General features: G+C 47.8%; 1 protein-coding gene across 6 annotated transcripts in view; it reads right to left on the bottom strand.

The window, feature by feature from the left end:
* Positions 1-799: 799 nt before the first annotated feature.
* shn (zinc finger protein schnurri) overlaps positions 800-20,631 on the bottom strand; it is a 95,306-nt gene continuing 75,474 nt past the window's right edge. For 5 of the 6 annotated variants that reach the window (XM_084591683.1, XM_084591684.1, XM_084591679.1 and 2 more), the window contains exons 3-10: positions 18,016-19,816; positions 15,099-15,242; positions 13,059-13,106; positions 11,525-12,040; positions 11,205-11,392; positions 9,289-10,456; positions 8,667-9,017; positions 800-6,529 (exon numbers count right to left, since the gene is read on the bottom strand). In XM_084591683.1, the coding sequence (XP_084447809.1) occupies positions 6,359-6,529; positions 8,667-9,017; positions 9,289-10,456; positions 11,205-11,392; positions 11,525-12,040; positions 13,059-13,106; positions 15,099-15,242; positions 18,016-19,816 (4,387 nt within the window). In that variant the 3' untranslated portion in view covers positions 800-6,358. The remainder of the gene's footprint in view (positions 6,530-8,666; positions 9,018-9,288; positions 10,457-11,204; positions 11,393-11,524; positions 12,041-13,058; positions 13,107-15,098; positions 15,243-18,015; positions 19,817-20,631) is intronic. The other variant, XM_084591680.1, reaches the window with a different exon arrangement.

Raw genomic sequence — 20,631 nt, 5'->3', positions numbered from 1 at the left:
GATCAGTGGCTATGTTATCAAGAGGTCACATTTCAACAAAAGCAAAATGCTCGCATGCTGTGCTGTCTCGGCTATCATTAAGGAACCTTAAGTGATCTAAATTACCTCAAGCCCGCCACTACAGTGTAGCCTATTTGTCACTTTGGGAATTCAAGATCACTACTGCCATCTGTTGGCAACTCAGAGAAGCTAGCTACACATGTGTTGAAATGTGTTCCGTCACACTCTCGCATACTTAGACGTAGTCATACAAAAAATGGCTATTGGTGTCTCACACACTCTCGGTGCAAATGGAAGTGCTGTTAACAAACGCTTCTTGGAAAATTTCAAGCGTGCTTTATTTTTTCAAAGCTGTTTTCCTGGCTTGGGTTGAAATCGTGCTGCTAGCTTGACCTAATGGTGTGAGGCACAATGGTCGAGTGAACAAGGTTAAAATGACACGATAATAATGACAAAGCCATTGGATTTCCAAAGGCAGAAACAGGTCTTTATTGGTCGTCCTAGTACTCTAACAGCCTATATAACATTACAGTCAAAAAGAATAATAATAATAATAAAACATAAAACACCAGCTCCCCACACGCACACACACCCCGGACCGGAACACGCAGAGACGTACAAGAGTCCCCGCTGAATGAATTTCGGGCCATATAACAGATTAATAGAAAAACGACAAAAAGGAGGAGAATCAACGACATTGCAGCCCACAGTATATACAAGACTTATTCAGCATAAAACGTGACAGAGAAAAATGGCAACGGGGTGGGGGTAAGAGGAACGCTGGAACTCTTTACAATGCTTTTGTTTTTTGTTTTTTTCCTTCTGTACAATGTGAGGCATGGCAATAACATTTTCTTCAAGAGTGCTCCCAAAAGGGGGTTGTCGGCTTGTGCACGGAGGGGACCGAGGAAACGTACAACACCAAAACAGCTCCGTACCGGCTCCACACACACGTACACACACAGAAACTGTTCTTCCACTGCGAGGCACACGCACTTCGACGGCGACCTGCAGTCGGAAAATGTATAACAGGCCAAAAATCTTTACGTCCATAAACAGCAGACCTCGACGTCATCATCACCGGTTTCTTGCGAGCCGTGTTGCCAGTCACACGAACACCGAGTCGGTCGTCACAGTTCAGTGTGTGGGCACGACAAATGCAGTGTAAAAAATGAAAAAAAAAAAAAAACGTTCTCTGTGCACTTCTCGTTGCACCAGAAAAGGCAAAATGCACTCGCGCGTCTCAAAACTAAACAACAATAACCAACAAGTAACAGCAATAAAAATGACATAACAGCTCGAGACGATGAAAATGAGAGAAAAAAACAGTCTCACCACAGTGCTCGAAAAGAAGGGGAGGGAGGACTGCATCATGTATACAAGTGGAGCAGCTCAAAGCAAACGTGGCTCGGCGCAGAAAACGGAGAAATCAATGCGAAACAATGCGCAGCAGTTGTGGCATGGGCTGACAGCAGACTGACCATCACAAGGGCATTTATACCAAACAAGCGCAGTTTCTTTTGCTTCGGATCTTGGGGCGGGGGGGGATTGCACTAACGACAGTAAACAGTAATGTGTGAAACGAAGCCAGACCAGCAGTCACGTCTGCTTGTCGTGCAGCTTCGGCGGCACATGCATTTGACCTCTTTTTCGTGCTCGAACTGCTATCGCCCTTGATTGCGGTCAACACAGCAAGTTCAACAGTACGACAAAACAGTACTGCCGACCATAGGGCTCTCAGAGTGAGAAGTGCAGCATGTTTTCATATTTCATCAATAACAAGCAGCTCGTATAAACCACAGACAACTTTCTTTCCGTTTCACTTCAGCCATTTCATTAATCAAACAGCCAAGACGCAAAGCAATGTGACATCTTCGTGCACTCCGAAACAGGCAAATGTATGGCTGGCATGTGCACCGTCACGCTGCAGGTTCAACACCACATGCCAAATCCAGCATTCCAAATTCAACATCCATTCACATCATCAAACTACACCCAACACGTGTACATGCAGGATTCAACCCTGTTTGTGAAAAGTCAAAACATCGCCGGCAGCATTCTTCCTCTTCTTGTGTTGGGTAGCTCAGTTCAACGGACACCAACACAACTCAAAAGACGCAACAAGTTTTTAACACAACCACATTCAGCCGCTGGTGACCCACCAGACACGATTTCCTTCCATCATCAAGCAAATGAAACAGGAACCTGGCACCACCCTGGCAAATGATCGCATGGCAACAACACAATCTAAATAGTTAAGTGCCTAAACGGGGGCAAAATCCACACAGATCACCGAGAAATGAGCTTTCAAAAGGCTCCCATAACTGAGAAGCCCTAGCTTTCTCCTGTGCAAAGATCTATGAGCAGTTGAGCTCATAGAGACCATGTCAGTTCAATCAACAATCACGAAAGAATGCTCACAAGTTAAGGAAAAAGTAATGTCCTTTAACATACTAGCTGGGAAAACATTTAAATTTGGAAATCATGAAGTCATTTGAATAATCACATGCTGCACATACCCTCTGTAGGCCAGAGAAGCTGTAGACATTGCTGTGTATAAACTTCCAGTCCTACACATACTGCAGGTTAAAACTATGCCATTCTTTTCATTCAGTGTGTGTTTGAGTGTGCTTCTTGGTGTGGTATGATGTGATATCCAGTACAGTGCAAACAGCAGGGACTGAGGAGACAATAGAAACTGCACAGACCTTTTAGCGCCTGTTTAGCACTGTTTTCTACCCATCTCCACATTACTTGCACTATCACGAAAAGAGAGAAGGACGCACATGGAGAGAAAAAATATTAAACTCCGAATAGATTTAATCACTAAAACCAAGCAGGCAATTTTTAGGCCTCCAATAGAAGCTCACACCTTTATTACCCCTTTAAAAAGAACCCAACTTGTTTTCAGGATAGCCTTGGAGAGGCTGACTTTGTAGTTCATTAAGTTAAAAAGCAGTGTCTCTCGATAGTTGCTCTGTGAGCTATACATATTTTAACTACGATTCCCACAGGCCTTGTACTCGAAATTCTATATGGCACATTGAGACTGGCGATATCAAAAGGCCCCTCACGTCGTCTAACACAATGTAACCTGCTCCACCAAATCTGATCTTTACTTGAAACTTCAGAGTGGCGTTGTTGAAAATTTTCTCTACCAGTGTGGCACCACTGCGAAAAATGTGACCGTGCAATCACGAGCTTTTAGTCATTTGTTTCAAAGACGGGCTTTCTACTAACTAAAAGGCTTCGCTTTCCAGTCGGGAGCATGTTGCATCAAAAGCACTGACTTAAGAAGCGTGGGAAACAAATGGGCATGCCTCTTTAGCTATGACCTAGAGTAGACTTGTTTCTAATCAGTACATCTGCACCGATAGCAGCGGAAAGTCGTTTTAACTATAACATTTGAATGAAACTTCACATAAATCTTTCTCATAAGTGTCCAGCAAACTGATGTATCAAAATTGAAGCTTCCACGCAACTGTGCGGCGCTCATCTATAGTAGAGAACTGTAAACAGGACACAGTGAGAAAAAAAAAGTAATGAGGGTTGTTACTGTTAATGAGTTTTATTGTTTAAAAATGCTTTTAAAGCAAAGCTTGAAGTACGAGCTATTATGTCTCTGTGACAATGAAGTGTGTTTCTTCAATGTGCCAAGCTTAAACCAGAAAAAAATAAATGGGACCTTAGGCATGGCACTCTCACCAATTCATGCATCAGTTAGGCCTCTATGCCAGATGTGCCCACATCATAGACAGCTACTGCATCGTGCACACAGCAGATAACTGGTATGTGCGCTAATGTAGATTTGGAGCACTCATCTTGCATAACATTCTTGCAATTATCACACGTACCTAACTCTGCCAAAAATGACTTCCACATTAACGAGGCAACCTAATTGCAACACTGGCACCCGGCCTTACACGTTTCACAAGTTCAGATGCCCCACACAGTCAGTATATAGGCTAATTCTGGGCTTGAACTCACCTAGCTGAGCACGCGAGCAAAAAAAAAAAAATGAAAACCTTAACAGCGCATTTTGATTTATATTAGGAATAACGGAATTCTGCGTTTTTCCACGCTAATGCAGCATTTGTTTTCTCCTCGACAGCACGGAAAATGGAAACTGCATCTCCGTCTCTGGACAGGAGACAAGGCGAGCGCATAAAACAAATGTAGACAAGGCAACAAAGCCACTTTGCGAACTTAGCAATATTTTGTACTTTTTATAAATGAAAAATGTGCTATGTGCAAAGGGAAAATGACAACCGCCCAAGCGACCGTCTTGGCATGCAAGCCTAGTCAACCACAAGGGAACAGCTGACTCTGATTTCTAGAATCAATGCCAGAAAAAAGCACTCTGATACACGCAAGGAAAATAAGGTGAACCGCTTTGATGTGAAAGAAGCCGCAGCAGCTTGATTAGTTAGGTTCGTGGTTAGGTTCTGTTGAAACTGCTGGCTGTATTTGGTCAAATCACACTCCCAACTCAATGCAAAAGAAAAGGGCAAACCAGGCATGAGCATATAGGTAATGCTTGCTGAAGCTTAAAATTATTAATAGTTCTCGGCAAAGGCAAGCAAAACAGGAGTTGGACATCTCAGTGTACTACACCAACCTTACTCCTAGCACTCACAATGGCAGTGACTCACTCGCAAGCTTTCAATACACGACGCAATAACCCGACATTTAATCTACTATGGCCGCCCGCAAGAGCCTTCCACATCTGAAAAGCCAGCTTAACATAGTTTGGGGGAATGCTGGATGGGGATTGATTTAGGTGTGGGACAACCGATGGGTGGGAAGGCGGGAAAGAGGAGCTTAGACACGGCAGGAAAATGCAACAAAATTTTGATAACCAGGTTCAACAAACTCAAAAACGTAATTGCGATCTGACAGGACGTTGTGAGGTGGCGCAAGAATAAAATCGCGGGTTGTGCACAAAACGAGGAAACTTCTTTCACTCGACACAACTCTTTCTCGAGGAGAGAAACAAATGAACAAAAGAAACCACGACAACACCGTGCACGTAGAAAGAGGTGGTGGTGGCCCGCAGGGTTTTAAAGAAAAACATAACCGAGCTCTGGGGTCACACCACACCGAGGGACTAGCATAAAACTGAGAGTCCGGGCACAAAGCTTCTTCGCCTCCGCATTGCACCAAACGTGTACGGAGCCGGATCGGTCCGCAATGCTGGGAACAAATATGCATGCCCGCACATCACTGTGCCATCATGAAAAAGTCTCTTGAATGGCACGCCACACACACAAAAAAAAAAAGAACATAGAAATAAATCACTGTCCATCATTAACAGCAACAGTTCCGTGTTGATGCAACACATTAAGATGTCGGGCAATCTTCCCTTTTTTAAAAAAAAAAAGAGAAACAAATGTAGAAAGCGGGCATGAATTACCGTGTTACATTACAATGGCCGCATGCGCTTTGGGAAAGTGCTTTTTAACAAACATGTTGGTTGGGGTTGAAATTTGATTTGATAAAGCACTTCTTTCTCTGACAGCACAAGCAGATGACGGCATATGTATACAGAAACAGGTTGCTCTTGCTGGGAGGGATTGTTCAAAAAAGCACTCAGGCGCTTCTGGTTTTGCGTGCACAGAGCTCCCCCCTTTTGATGCACTGCATTTACAAAACACTCGGCACTACTGACCACAGGTCAAAAAAAAAATTTTGCCTTTCCCTCATGTACCACTCCGAAACACCACCGATGTCGCAGAGGCACTTGTGCTCAAAGCCAAATGTCCAGCGGACGATGGGTTGCGTGATGACGAATCCAGATCACGTCGCTCATGGGAGCTTACTGGCACTTAGCAAAATCATCACACGTGACGCACAACACGTGACGATGTGTCATCGTACCACTAAATGGCAAAAGACCAATGCTGAGCAGGGTTGTGTCTGAACTCTCTTGAAACAATGGAGAGGGAAGCACAGCCGTCGAGCATCCGTCTAGCAAGGCAGCAGTAGGAAGTGGAGAGGGAGCAAAGCGACCCATCTTGACACAACGGTGTACAACGAGGAAAACATGCTACACAGTAGAGCATGGGGTTGCTGCTGGAGGCTTGTAGTAAGTGCGTACATGGGGATGATGTGAAGAAGTTGACAAGGAGGCAGCTGACTGGCCACCGTACTTCGGTGCCACAAGGTGGCAGCACTAGTATCAGTGAAAGAGAGAGCTGCTGTGCCGACCGACAGCATCTGCCACAGCCGCCTTGCGTTCATTTCGGCAGCTCAGTGTTGAGCGTTCAATGCGGGGATGAGGGATGAGCCATGGCTAGTCGCAGCGGTCACCCGTCTTCTGCTTATGGTGGCCTGACAAGAGAGCTCTTGTGATGCATGTTCAGACGGTGGACAGGACAGGGCTCTGGACAAGTGGCACTCGTGGTGGGAGGATGTTGTCGGCCGCAGAGTGGCTGTTTGCGACGTGGTTAGCCAGCAGGAGAGCCGACGTGAAGCCCGCGTCACACTGGTCGCACACGTATGGCCTCGGCTGTGTGTGTGACACAAAGTGCTGCAAGGAAACAGCATTATATAGTTATGCATGAAAAAAAAGAGTTATTACTTTAATTCAAATGTCAAAGAACTGCCGCTCATTGCTGAGGTAAAGTTTTAGCTGTTGTTTCAAGATTACAACTTCTCATTCACAGAGGCTATGCAGGTTTCACACTACACAATCGAGATCTCACTGTGTTAATTGGTGCATGTAAAAACATAAACGGCATGACATCACCGCAACCATATGCAGCTGACTGTATACTGATATCATTGTCCAATTCTTATTTTTTTTTTTTCCCTCAACACCAAGGATGCTCTCCTATAGCACTCTCACACAAGAAGCTGTCACTTCCTGAGGAAGCATAGCATTTGCCTTAACCTCTTCCTCCTGAACATACTGTAAAAACTCGCGTATGATACGAGGTGCTTTTTCCATAATTAGTATCCTAAATTTCCACATCATACTAATTTGCGGATCCGAACAAAAATTTTTGAAATTACTCGAAGTTTTGGTTTCATTATTGCAGCGTGGCTACGGCTTGGTTTTGGTATTGAGATGTGGCTATGGCTTGGCTACATTACTCTCGACAAATGACGTCACGATGTTATTGTTTTGTTGTTGATCAGCTGAGTGTGCCATCTGCCTGCTGACTCTGCACGTGCTCGCAAATGAGCCATGCTTCATGAAGCGGATATTTTTTGGGGAGCAAGACGTACTTGGCTGCTTTCAAGCGAAAAGTGAACATCGGCAACAGTGCTGCTGGGAGGCAGTTTGGTGTCGTCAAGGGAAGCATTTGTGGATGGTGACGACAGAAAGAAGCCCCTTTCACGTGGAGCAGAACGAAACAAAGCTTTCACGGCCCGCAACAGTGACGCAAACAGGACGACTGAAGCGGGCATCGCCAGCCACGCTGCGCAAATGGATCGTGGACGTGTGGGCGGCCATCCCAGAAGATCTTGTGCGTAGTTCTTTTAAGAAGTGCGGCATCTTGTATGCTCTCGATGGCGCGGAAGATGAGTACCTTTGGGATGATTTGTCGGACAAAGAGATGTCCGAAGAAAGCGCTGCTGAAGATGAAAGTGATTGAAGTGAGGTGCGGGATGCGATTTGAATAAATATCTTCGCTGAGCTTTCGTCACTCGTATTATACACGGGTAAAACTTTTTTTTTTTTCTACTTTGCATCCCTAAAATATCACCTCATATTATATTCAGGTTCATATTATACGCGGGTTTTTACGGTATATGATCTTGTCATATGAGTTCTCATAATCTTAGGTGTCGTCTGTCATCTGTACATGTAATCAAGGAAATGCCACTCAGCGATCCGTACTGTCTCTATTCCTTCTGCCTTTCGTGTCAGTTTCCAACTGCACTCTACACTGCATGATACTACTGAGTCATTTCATATTTCAAAACTCCTTGTTTCCAACAACGTTAAGCGTGACTGAACAAGTAGGGACGGCTTCACTTGACTGTTACGGGGCTCACAGGTTAAGCACGTCATTTTTCATGCAAGAACTGCACTGGGCTCCACATGTATTGGCATTCAGTCTTTATCTGTCCGCATAGGATGCTCCTGTGCAAACTAGCAGCCACTGAGTAGCTTGCCGTGGTCTACGTTTCTTTTATAAGTAATGTAGCATTAGAACACGCCTGCATTTTCAGGAAACGTTGGAAAACTGTAGTCTGCTGCGACAGAACGCTTCATCAAAATGAGAAAAGCAGTCGACTTGACAGGCTGCGCCATCTGGTGAACTACGCAGCCCGCCCCTGCTCTCTTCGGAACACTGGTTACCTCGCAGTTCACCGGATGGTGCAGCCTGTCATGTTGACTGCTTTTCTTGTTTTGACAAAGCGTTCTGCCGCAGCAGACTGCAGTTTTTCGACGATTTCTGAGAATTCAGTATGAGCTCTAACGTTAAATTACTTATCGCAAAATGTAGACCATAAAAAGCTACCTTGCGGTCAGCCTTTGGGCCCTAGTAACAGTAGTTCGCGCAGAATAATTTTTTTACAACCCAGACAGATAAATATGAAACACCCAGTAGAAAGTTCAAGAAATGCGCTTTTGCAAACAGGGTTGCCCTCTACAAATTGTTCCTTCACAGAGTGACCCATAAATCAGCCTCCTAAAATGCACGGCCACTGACCTGCTGAAGCAGTGCCTGCGATGGGAACACTTTCTGGCAGATGGAGCAGGGCCATGGCGTGGCAAGAGGTGGAGGCGGGACTTCAGGAACCCCGCCCTCTTCGTCTGGCTGAAGCCCTGCCCCAGGTGGATGGTCACAGTGCAAATGCACCTGTAACGACTTGGCGCTCTTGAGGAGACGGCCGCAAAGTGGGCAGGGTCGAAGGGCCCCACTTTCCCAGCTGGTTGGGGGAGGACCTTCGACCACATGAGGTGGGCTTGCCTCGCCTCTTAGTGGGCTGGCCTCGTCCATGGCCGCGCCAAGGGGCGACGCCACGGGCTCGCCGCCCTGGTACAGCTTCTGTGCCATCACCTGTGTGCACACATTACTTGAGCTTCTGCTACAAGCTTGGGAGGGAGGGAGCGCATGTTGTATAGCTAGCACATGATTTTTAATCATCAGCTGTTTGAACATGCTGAGTTTCATCACGAGGTATATCACTGCAAAGCACTACTGATTACTTGGTTTCCTGCTCGCACTTGCACCAAGATGGTCCCCAATCGCTCCCCCTCCTCTGCATTCCTGGTCAGTGGCAACACTTAATGCTAAAACGAAGAGAGAAGAAACAGGTGGGCTGACTCACCTGAAGGCTTTCCAGCGAGTTGTCGCAGTCCGAGGTGTCGATTTCATTGAGGTTCACGCCAGAGCGCTCCATCTCGGCATACATACCGAAAGGGAGCTTGCCCAAGCACTCCAGCTTCAGAATGTGCATCTTCGACCGCAGATGCTTGGCCAAATGACCATGGATGCGGAAGGCAATCTGGCAGTCGGCGCACTTGAACGGGCGTGGGTTGTCGGCTGAAGGCGCTCCAAACGCCAGGTTCATGTTGAGCCGGTTGTAGTGCCCCACCGAGCGTCGATGCTTCTGCAGGTGGCCCCTCGTTCGAAAAGACACAGCGCACGCCTCGCACCTGAACGGACGCTCAAAGTAATGAATGTTGACGTGCATCCGCAGTTGGCTGGCCCGTGCGAAGCTCTTGTGGCAGATGCCGCAGCGGCCTTCCTCGCCCGCCCCACCACCAGAGCCGCTGCTGGTGCCTCCCGATTCACAGCTGGTGCCAGCAGCTGCCGGTACCTGTCCTTGAGGAAGGGGTGGGGCCGTGCCTCCGAGTTCGAGGCACGCTCCCAGAAGCCCACCTTCCCGGGCATAGGAACGGACGTTGTGACCGGAGACATAGCCGCCCGGGAGGATCTCCAGACGTCGCTGCCTGGCCGTGCTGAGGTCCATGGGGCCCTCATCGGGATGCCGGCCAAGCGACGACATGGAGTAGCGGCGGGTCGGCTCAGCTTCGGCGATGCCAGCAGCTCGCTCATGCATTTCCATGGAGAAAGAGCGCGGCCTGTGGCCCGCAGGTGGGCTGCTCAGCCATGGAAGCCCACCCTGAGGCCAGGAGCCCGATTCTGGAGGAGTGAGCTCAGTGGAAGTTCCGTGGTTGCCGGGAGAACCGGCTCCGACATAAGTGGCTGGCCCAACCATCAAGCTGGTGGCGGGTCCAACTGTAGCTGTAATGGGCGATGCCCTCGACGTGGATGGCATCGTTGGCAGTCCGTCAGAGGGCCACGAAACGTCAGGAACGTGTGCAGACAGGTGCAATAGGCTGCGCGCAGCTTCTTGCTCTTCGGAAACCTGGCAGGTGGTGGCTGCCATCGCTGCGGCAGAGGGATGCGTGAGTGGGGACACGCTGTCAGGTGGGCCAGTCAGGGTGATCACTGGGATGCTGCAGGAGACACTCGGTGGAGGCAGGCCACTGCTGGAAGAGACAAAAGCAAGCACTGAGCATACCAGCACGGCAGAGAGATTAAACAAAAGCTTGCCAGATGTTTGATCCCTACGCAAGAGACAGCAAACGTATGCCATTTTGTACAATATGGCTGCCTAACAAAATCTGCCTTTGATTATGCTCAACATAATTGCAGGCTAAAGGAAAAAAAATTGTTCATCCAGGCAACAGATAACTGTGCCTTTACTTCAGTAGGATCTTGTGCAATAGCAATGCAGCATTTGCTGACTGATGAAGTTAGATGCCCACAAATGAATGCAAACGTTACAGGAATGTGCTTAAGTATGTTTAGAGAGGGAAAGAAAAACAGGACTGTCTTCACTAACTGCATTGTCAGTGTCATCTCTACTATCATCATCATCTCCACTATCACTAATATCATCATTATCAATCCAAAGTGCCATTATTATCACTACTACCATCATCATCATTATTATCACTGACTGCATCTTCATTGTCATTGCTACTATTATCCTCATGCTTGACAAGGAGAATTATGATTGGTTTCTTACGAGCTTGGTGTGGCTGAGTGGTTTGCGCGCTTGGCTGAGGATCAGAGGAATTTTGGTTCGATTCTCGGTGGAGACAGATTGTTTTCCTTCACTGTGAGTTCGTGCAAACATTTCTTGCGGACATTTCCGCAGCCTGTGCGCCTAGAAAGGCCTTCACAAACCGCAACCCACATGATCAAACATGCATGCAAGCCTGCCAAACCCACCTGGATATAATAGGCTGTGGCATAGGTGGCGGTGGTGCCACTGCCAGCAGACCAATGGGGGCACCTTCATCGTCCTCCTCCTCTTCCTCTTCTTCCTCCTCCTCATCATCATCGTCTTCCTCCTCTTCCTCCTCCTCTTCTTCCTCTTCATCGTCCTCGGAAGCAGGCTGCTCCCGCTGTTGCTGTTCCTGCAATCGAAATCATTTCACTTGAGATGGACGGGCAAAAAAAATCCTCAAGCAGAAATGCAATACAGCCTCAGCAGCCCCATCTACGCAACACGAATAACAGCTACGCTGCCATGCATGCACATCACTGACCTGTCGTGCCAGCGTGTCTGGGTCCACCTGGGTGGAATCATCCACTGTGGTGGGCACAGGAAGAATCCCCAGCTCAGTGCACTTCTTGTGGTGTGCCTTGGACTTCATGTGCTTGGTCAGGTTGCCTTTGGTCTTGAAGGCAAAGCAGCAATGGTGACACGAGAAAGGACGTAGGTCCGTGTGCGTCCGGATATGCTTCTTCAGCATCGACGGCTTCTTACACCGGATGCCACACTCCTCGCAGACATACTTGCCGCGCCCGCGGCCACGCACATAGGTGTATGCTTCGTTGGACTTGAAGCCCCCTTCAAAGATGCGAACACGCTTGGGGCTGCCGCTGGTTGTATTTCTGCTCTCATCCGCTGGCGTGGTTGCGACGTCCTCCTTTGGCGCTGCTGCAACTGGCTCAATTTCCATTGGACTGCCAGGCCCCTCAGGAGAGGTAGCAGCTGGAACCGACGCAGGAGGCGGCACTGCTGGTGGCGGCGCCAGTGTTGGAGGCAGTAGTGGCGCTGCCTAGTGGGGGACAAAGAAAACATACAAAATGCACTACAAGACAATGCCAATTAATGACCGCTTCTCATGCGGGCTACAAATAAAAAAAGAGTAGTGTAGTGGTAATAAAAAGTGGAAAAAAAGAAAGCACTCCGCAAAATTAAAAGAAAATTATATTCTTTAGCTCTCATGGCGGTTTTGTCCCGATGGTGACAAAGCCACCAAGAGCATCTAAAATTTGGCATTTGGCCAACTTTGCCGAATGCGTCATCTCACAGGAGATCTCGTCAAAAGATAAGCAAGTGGAGATATATGTCTACAGGCTGCCGATGTCAGCACTGGAGATATCAAGGGTATGAAAGCGAGGCACCTGCTCTGAAAATGTGAAAAAAAAAAAAAAAAATCTCGAAGGCAAAAATGGGTAGGGAGGTTTGTTAGGCAAGCAAGTAGTACTGAAACATCAGCCACGAGTTACCACTACTGAAACTACAATTCCCCCACCCCCCCTCTAGCACTTTTTCGCTGCGTCTTGAAAGGAAATTCGAAACCACTCAAGTTTTTCATATTTTCGTTACCGCATTATCCCAACCCACATGAAAATATGATTGTATTAGCTGTACGAAAATGCATCGCCTCAGGGCATCGGCCGGGAACGAAAATATATTTATATATTAGCCCGAAAAACTATGACACAAAATCGTATCAATGAGATTTCACTGTATGAAGTACGCAAAAACTGCGATGAATTACATCAAGAAAACTGCACTTGAATATATACAAGCTCGACATTGCCTCTATGTATCAGTCACTGACTCCAGTAAAACAGGTGGCATTACACCAGGTTCTTTCAAGAAGCCGTCCACTTATTTTTTGAATACAGAGTTTTTTATTTAGAAGCCATATTCATCTAAAAAAAACAGGATCTGTTCAGGCAGCAATCTGGCTGTTATGTAGTTATCAATTTGTAGTTAAGCCAAACGTTATGCTGACAATGCATGACAAGTGGCTCTCCACGGAAGCTAATCGATGAAATCATTACCTGAGGCATGGCTTGAACTGGTACCGAAGGCACAACTGACTGTACCACCTGCGAAGGAAAATAATTTTGCGTTAACAAACTACCTAAAGCTTCAGTCGATAAACTCTACCATCCAACAACATTTTGTTTTCATTGACCTCTTAGCATTCGGCTCACAGTGATCTGTGAGAACACTGACTGTACTAAATTCGCAACGATTCAGGGTAAAATCAAGGCTGCATACTAGATACTCAGCACGTTGCGAATGCCGCACACAGAAAGGAGAAATCGATTCTTCTTCACTGTGAAAATCATTTGCATCAGACAAGGACTAATTTACCACAATTTAATTCTTTCCTGGAGCTTAAGCACAAAATACTAATTATTGTCACATGTCTCGTAAGTATGTTATAAAAAATCATATCACAGCTGCCAATTTTGCAATGAAAATAAATTAGAGAGCAATGAACATGGTTTCTGAAATGTCTTTCTAATGAAATGATAATCAACATGAGGATGGCCTACAGAGTGGCCTGCACCACCACTTCATTTAACCAGGCATTCACAAGTAGTAGCTCAAGGACAGGATTACTGAATCTTGCTGTGCAGATTTTACTCCCATACTTAGATGACACCTCTCACTCAGGACAAACAACTATTAAAACAGCAACTTTCTTGTTCCACACACCCATCAAATCTATACATTGGTGTCCAACTACCATAACTGTCAACAAGATACATATGTCAGTCTGCATCCATGTATAGCCTACAGAACTTGGGCCACATTTTGTCCCAATTTTTGGTGAAATAGCACTAATCCAGAGGTTCAGAGCCTGGCAACGATCTGGACTAGTTGAAAACATGAAAGGAAGAAAATAAACCAATGCCACAGCTGTGGCCAAGTAATGCAAAACTCAGTGAAGGACTGGTGCACAGCTGAAAATGTAGAAAGGTCGGCAGTCGGAAACTACTCTTGCAGCATGAGGCGTCAAGCAAATGATAATGCCGCGAAGTCGTTGGGCAACCTTAGGTGACCACACAGAGGACAAGGCAACCTAAGTGAATTGTCCTGGAGTTGCTTGTGGAATATCGCCAATTCCTCTAGCTTCTGATTTCTCCCTCCGAAGCCTGTTTGCTTCACTCAGTGTAGCACGCACTGTAGAGTCCTGATGCTAAAGCTGCCTTGCATCATCTTAGTAGGTGGCATGCATTGCAGGGTCTTCGTGTTGAATCCTCTTTTTATTCTTGCTTGTTTAATTTTTTTGTTTTCTTGTTTGTTTTTCTGCCTTGAACACACTGCAATGCTTGCTCAACAGCAGAGTCCATCACCACTGGTGGTCATCGGGCATCAAGCGAATGATGTTACACGTATCAGTGAACAAGGGAATATGAAGGGGCTCACACTTGCTGGCACCTTCTCATCATCATCATCATCAGCCAGACTGCACCGACTGCAGAGCAAAGGCCTGTCCCATATTCCTCCAATTAATCTGGTTCTGTGCTAGCTGCATCCACTTGACCCCTGCGACATTCCTAACCACATCCGCCAATCTAACTTTCTGCCACCCCCTGCTATGCTTTCCTTCACTTGGAATCCAGTTTGTTACACTAAGCGACCATTAGTTTTCCTCTATTTGCACTACATGCCCTGCCCATGCCCATTTCTTCTTGATTTCCACTATAACGCCATTAACTCAAGTTATTTCTCTGACCCATTCTACACGCTTCCTATCTCTAAATGTTACACCTGCCAAATTTCGTTTCCGTAGCTCCCTTCGTTGTCCTCACTTTAACTCAAGCCCTTTTCGTTAGCTTCCACATTTCAGCCCCATAGGTGAGCATAGGTAGGATGCAACTGCTACATACTTTCTTCTTGAGCGATGCCAGTAAGCTCCTTCACATCCCCTCCCTGTCAGCATGCTTCCTTTATTAATTTCACACCCACACCTCCCCTCGTGCTCTTCACCTTTCTACGCCGCCAATGGCCACAATCTCTGGAACTGAAGCACCTACAACTCTCAATGTAAAAGGATGGTAGAAGCATATATGAAGGCCGCTGACCTGAACATGCTCGGCAGTGGCAGCACTGGTGACTGGAACAGTGTCCATTGTCTCCATCACCACTGGAGGCTCTGACGAAGGCACTGGCTCCGGCACGCTTGACTTTGGAGGTGCAGCACTCCCATCAGACTCCATGGCTGTGGACTGCACAGAGAGCAGAGGAAGCCACGAGAGTGAGTTTCAGAACCAGCAAAATTCACTGGGACATTGCTTTTGTTGCTGGGATACATACAGAACCTAGAAGACACTGTCTATATACACGCTGTACAACAACTTTTTTTGGACAAAGCGAGAGAGCTGGAACAAGCCCACTTTTCTCGCAGCAGAATTATGCGGTTCCCCCTCTTGCTGCTATAAGCTATTTCATAGAACCATGGTGTGCGAGGTCAGTCCATTACTAAATGCATATTTATGTCACAACTGCCAAATTTCAACGTTAGTCAAGAAAGAAAACAGTTTTGTTAATTACAACAAATTTGCTAAACGTCTCGTTACAATAGGCTACCATAGATGGTGCCGGTTGCACCCACGAAGTCACCATGGAAAGAACAACAAACCAGGCAGCAATGCAAACCATCTTGCAGCCGTACTGTTTTGCACAATGACATAGTTTTGTAAGGTCATTCCCTGCAGCCTTCCATTCATAGCAATGAAAAGCTGCCGCTGTGTGTAGCAAGATGCGAGTTCCAGAAAGACTGCATGGTGTAGTAAACTTCAAAACAAGGAAGAAAATAATTTATTTAGAGGTCAGTGCGATGTGTGCCTGTGACACCTGCAGACTGAGGGAAGGCAAGAAAATAATACATCAGAAAGAAAGCAGTCACTGTGGAACACCAACGCATCATTTCTATACTCCGTTTCATACATCAGGTGCAACGCAGCGAAAGCTATGCGAGTAGTCCGCAAGAAAAAAAAAAAGGAGGCGTATCATTACGCGCTCGTTTTGTGGCCGAGTGGTTCCTGCAGAAACGGGCTCTATTCCGAGCATACACATTTGCAATAGCTTGCTCGCATGTCTAAACATCTTTGCAGTGCGGATCATATAGAAAAAATGCGCGCCGAAGAACCATTTTCTCAAAAAGGGATGCGCAGCGTGGAGGGCACAGCCAGCGCCATCTAGTGGCACAGCTGGCAAGGTTTCGGGGCAGCGAAAACGTGACACGAATGAAAACGACATAGAAAACATACAAATTCACCGAATCCGATCTTTTCTCCCTAAAAGAGGTGCTCTTTTTGAAGTTGATGGCAAATGTAAGATGTATTAAGCTTACGGACGAAATAACTATTATTTCCTCTCGTCAAGAGCAGGCACTATTTTTCATCGCAGATGCGGAGAGTGCAAACAAGAGCTGTAGCTTTGGCAGTGTTGCACTTGATGTATGAAACGGAGTATAAGCAGGATCTTGTGAACTAGTGCTCATTTGCTTTTTTATGCTTACATGTTATGTAATAAACACTCTTTTTACAATTGTCTTCGCTCTGCACAGCCATTACATCCATTGTTTCCACACAACAAATGTTCATACATATATATGGCTACTCACACATTCCTTTTGGTGCACTTTTGAAAAGGTAGACATATAGCACCATCTATATGAAAGCTTCCTGAAAGCTAGTCAAATATTTTTGCTAACCTATACACCCCTGCCTTCCTTCATTAGTCTTAAAAGGAAGTCACTAGGAAAAATGATATAGGGATATAAAGGGTTGACAAAAACGAGACGACAAGCTCTCGAAACACCATACAGACATTTTGCAGGGATTGGCTTCAATAAAAATTGCACCAGTGTTAAGACAAGATACGCTCCACACTCAAGCCTGCATGGAACTCCACAGTACACTTTAAGAATGATGAGAAGCTCATCATGCTTTTCAGCCAAGGCAGATGCAGAGAACTGAAAGGTGCCCATCAGAGCTTTTACGTTTCGCAGTTTTCCTGTCACAACTCTACAGGCAGCATCGGCAAGAATAACGAGTATCTAACGCCTACAACGTACAGCTAACTACACAACTCAGTACTCAACCTCTATTTTGTTTTTCTACCTTGATGCAAAAGCGGTTGTATTTTTGTCAATAGACTTTTTCTCAATGCACTCCTCTCTGCTTAGTGTTTCTTCACTCCCATTCTTTCCAACCAGTGAGCAGGTGAGAGAGATGTGATGCGAAAAATAATGTAACGAAGTGAGTGAGTGAAGTTACTGATGAGCTAAAGACATGAATGAAAGCTACGACATAAACAAAAACAATTACGAAATGAGAATAACACTGTCATTTGATGCTAATTAAAAATAAAATAAGCATTGCAAATGTCAGTGTGCCAGTAAGGTCCACAGCAGGTTTAGAATTTGTCTTGCAGCAAAGATGTAGCATCCATCATGTGATTTCAGCATGGTCACTATAGCAGCTCGAAAAGCCAGAAAGAATAAGCGACCCGCTGTGAAGCCTGGCAATGCCAAATTGAAAACAGGACGTCTTCAGAACAAACAAGCTTAGGCATGAGACTGCTCCTATCGGGGCATTGTACTTCAACAATGGTGCATCGTTCATCTCACTACAGCGTTGCAAGGCCGCAGCAGGCTTGACAGAAAGAATGCATGCGTGAGCAATGTTTATTTGACTACCGCGTGAAACAAACCGAGCGTACGTTGCTTTTAAACAATGCTCCTCGCCAGCTGGTAGTTGCATGTTTAAAGCCATGTTTTAAGCATACACACGAATCCACAATTTATCAGCAAGAGCAAGGGCTTAGTGTGTGCACACATGTTTATAAAAATCCTGGCGCAGTATTGCTTACGCAATAATATATATCAGCACACATTATGCCCAAAGTTTGCAACATTTTCTAAGCTTTGATATTCTACAGCTTTAAAAACCTCACATGTTAGATTGTTGGCAGGGCGCCAAAGGGCACACTCACTTGGCTGGCCTCTTTGGGCGGAGCACGGCTGCGGTAGAGCCAGTAGCTGGAGTGCGTGACCAGCGGCGCCGCGGCCCCACACGGGCTCATGGTGGTGCGAGATGCACCTGAGTGGAGCCACTGGCGCGAGTCGTAATGCCTCAGCAGCCGCACGTGGGATACGCCAGGCACAGGCTCGGCGACCGGCACCACGCGCCAGTCGGAGTACATGGACAGGCCCGGGGGCGCGGCCTCTTGCGCCACGTACATGGGCTGAGGCCGATAGATGCAGCAGTAGGTGGAACGCGTGGAGCACTTGAGGCCCAGATAAGTGTACGCGTGTCCGTTGATGTAGAGCTGCAGGCAGGTCTTCTTGGGACGAGGGGTCTCGGGACTCACCAGCGTGGAACCCACAAGCGTCGAAGCACCGCTGCCCAACGCCAGAGACGTGGGCCTGTTAGCCCTGAGAGGAGGAGCAAGGAGGCTTGTGGTCGGGACCACTGTGACGACCGGAGGTGCGGCCGTCAAGACGGGCGGAGAAAGAGCAGGCGGAGAGGAGGCCACGAGCGGTGGCAGCGGTGGGAGCGCCGCGGGAGGAGGCAATGGTGGCCCTGGCATCTTATCGGCACCCGCCGGTGGGCCAGGCAGGAACGAAACGCTGTTGCTCCTACTGCTTCCACTAGCACCGACACTGCAGCTGACGTGTCCGGTCATCATGTCGTCTGCGGCATGGGTCGACATCGGAGGGAACGGGAAGCGGGACGCGGCGGCCGCGTGGTGAGAGGACAGCACGGGCTCCGATATTTTGCGCTTCTTGGGTGGTGGGTTGGGCGCCTTGCAGTAGTGCTCCAGGTGCACTTCAAGTGTGGCGGCGCTACGGAACCAGATGCCGCACTTGGGGCAGGCTCCCTCGGCGCCACCTTCGCCGCGGTGCCGCAGGAGGAGGTCACGGATGATGCTGCCGTCGGGTGCGTCGGGGGGCGGGGCGGCGACGGTGGACGTCGGGGCAGTGACCGCCGAAGTTGCGGGCACAGAGGGGGATAATGAAGTTCGCACCAGGGCGCTCTCGGAGACCCTCCGCGGGTTGGAGCGACCTCGATACCCTGCCGCGGAGGGATCCAGGCTCCACTTTCGCGCACTACTGCTACCACCACCTAGACTTGCACTTCGCGAATCTGCACTACTGCCGCTAACGCTGCTAGATGAAGAGCTGTTGCTGCCAGAACTGCTGTGGCGCATATAGCGCTTGGTCCATAGCGGGTCGAGCGTCTCCACGATAGCCGCGTTCTCGGAGATTATTTTGCTGATGTGCTGCTCGAGGATCTGAGGACTGGTCACTTGCGGCCTGGCCGCGGACAGCCCCGGACCACGAACCAACACGCTCTCTCGTGGGGGAGCCAGCCTTAAACCGGCCAGGGTGTCCTCCAGTTTGCGGCCAGGACTGGAGCCGTACACGGTGCTGGGCATGTTCACATCACCACTGCAGCCAGTCACAGTGGGGGGTGTCACCGGGCTCACTACAGCCGCTGAGCACGAAGAGGCACTCATAATGGTGTTGCAGATGGGCGACGTCGCGTCCTTGGGCCGCGCCGCGTCGCCCCTCATCATGTCTCTCGACAGCCGGGCCGACGACGCGGTGACGTCTCTGGTGGGAAGGAGGCCGCTAGGACTCGACGACGAGTAGTCTCTGGAGACGGGCAAAGATCCCACGTCTATCCTGAGCGGTATGTCTCGCGAATCTCTCGACAAACGGTGGTCCCTCGAGGAGCGGAAGTCCCGAGGCGACGTACCGCGACACTGCCCACCCGGAAGTACGACGTCCCTGCAAATGATCACGAGTAATCTGGCATCAGCTACACAAAGAGCAGCTCTCAACCTGTCGTTATGGGGAGCTCTGAATACACTACAAGCGTGTGAAGGCAAGCATGCGTGAGGTGAGTGGCAACACGAGTTTTCTCCTCCCACGATTTCAGTGCAAGCTCGGGGCTCTAACACCTGTAACACGTAGCCATGCATCACCAGAGATATCTGCAAATTTATAGAGGGTGCGTTTATTATGCGGATTGGGAAGAAAATCTTGAGATAGAACAGCAGATGCTGATGAAATAATTCGGTAGTAGTCATTAAAGTAACAGCGCACTCTTCAGCATGGTTGCCATACTAACGTAATCAGCAGCTTTTATCCTAAACCACACGTGTAACTCCCTTCGTGCGGGGACTCGGAGTGCTGTCCAAACAAAGCACCACCTAAACTTAATTGCTATTCACTCTAGCTTAAGCACACTCAGCGCAAAGTCCAGCCACCAGGTAATTCCATCGAACCTTGATATGGTAGATCGAACAAATAATAGGGAGATATAGCTTGCCGGAGATGTACTGACGTAGACGCATACCGGCTAGGGGTCCAACGCAAGCGCGCTCGCAAGGATGAGGGCAATCGCGACCACTGCGCCTGAGTGGGAGCGGTACGGTAAACCTATATACGTCTACGCCAGCACGTCTCTGGCCAGTTAAATCTCTCTATTTCTATTAGTTGCCAGATTTTGCGCCGAACCTTCACACGCAGTTCGTCTGCCGGTCTGCCATGGTGGCATTCGATGAATAGCGCATTTGCAACACCATATAGTTCTTTCGGCG

Source organism: Amblyomma maculatum, chromosome 1, assembly GCF_055883805.1.
Source record: "Amblyomma maculatum isolate TAMU_Amacu chromosome 1, ASM5588380v1, whole genome shotgun sequence".
NCBI classification, from domain to species: Eukaryota; Metazoa; Arthropoda; class Arachnida; order Ixodida; family Ixodidae; genus Amblyomma; species Amblyomma maculatum.
This window is presented reverse-complemented; position numbering and strand designations above follow the sequence as displayed.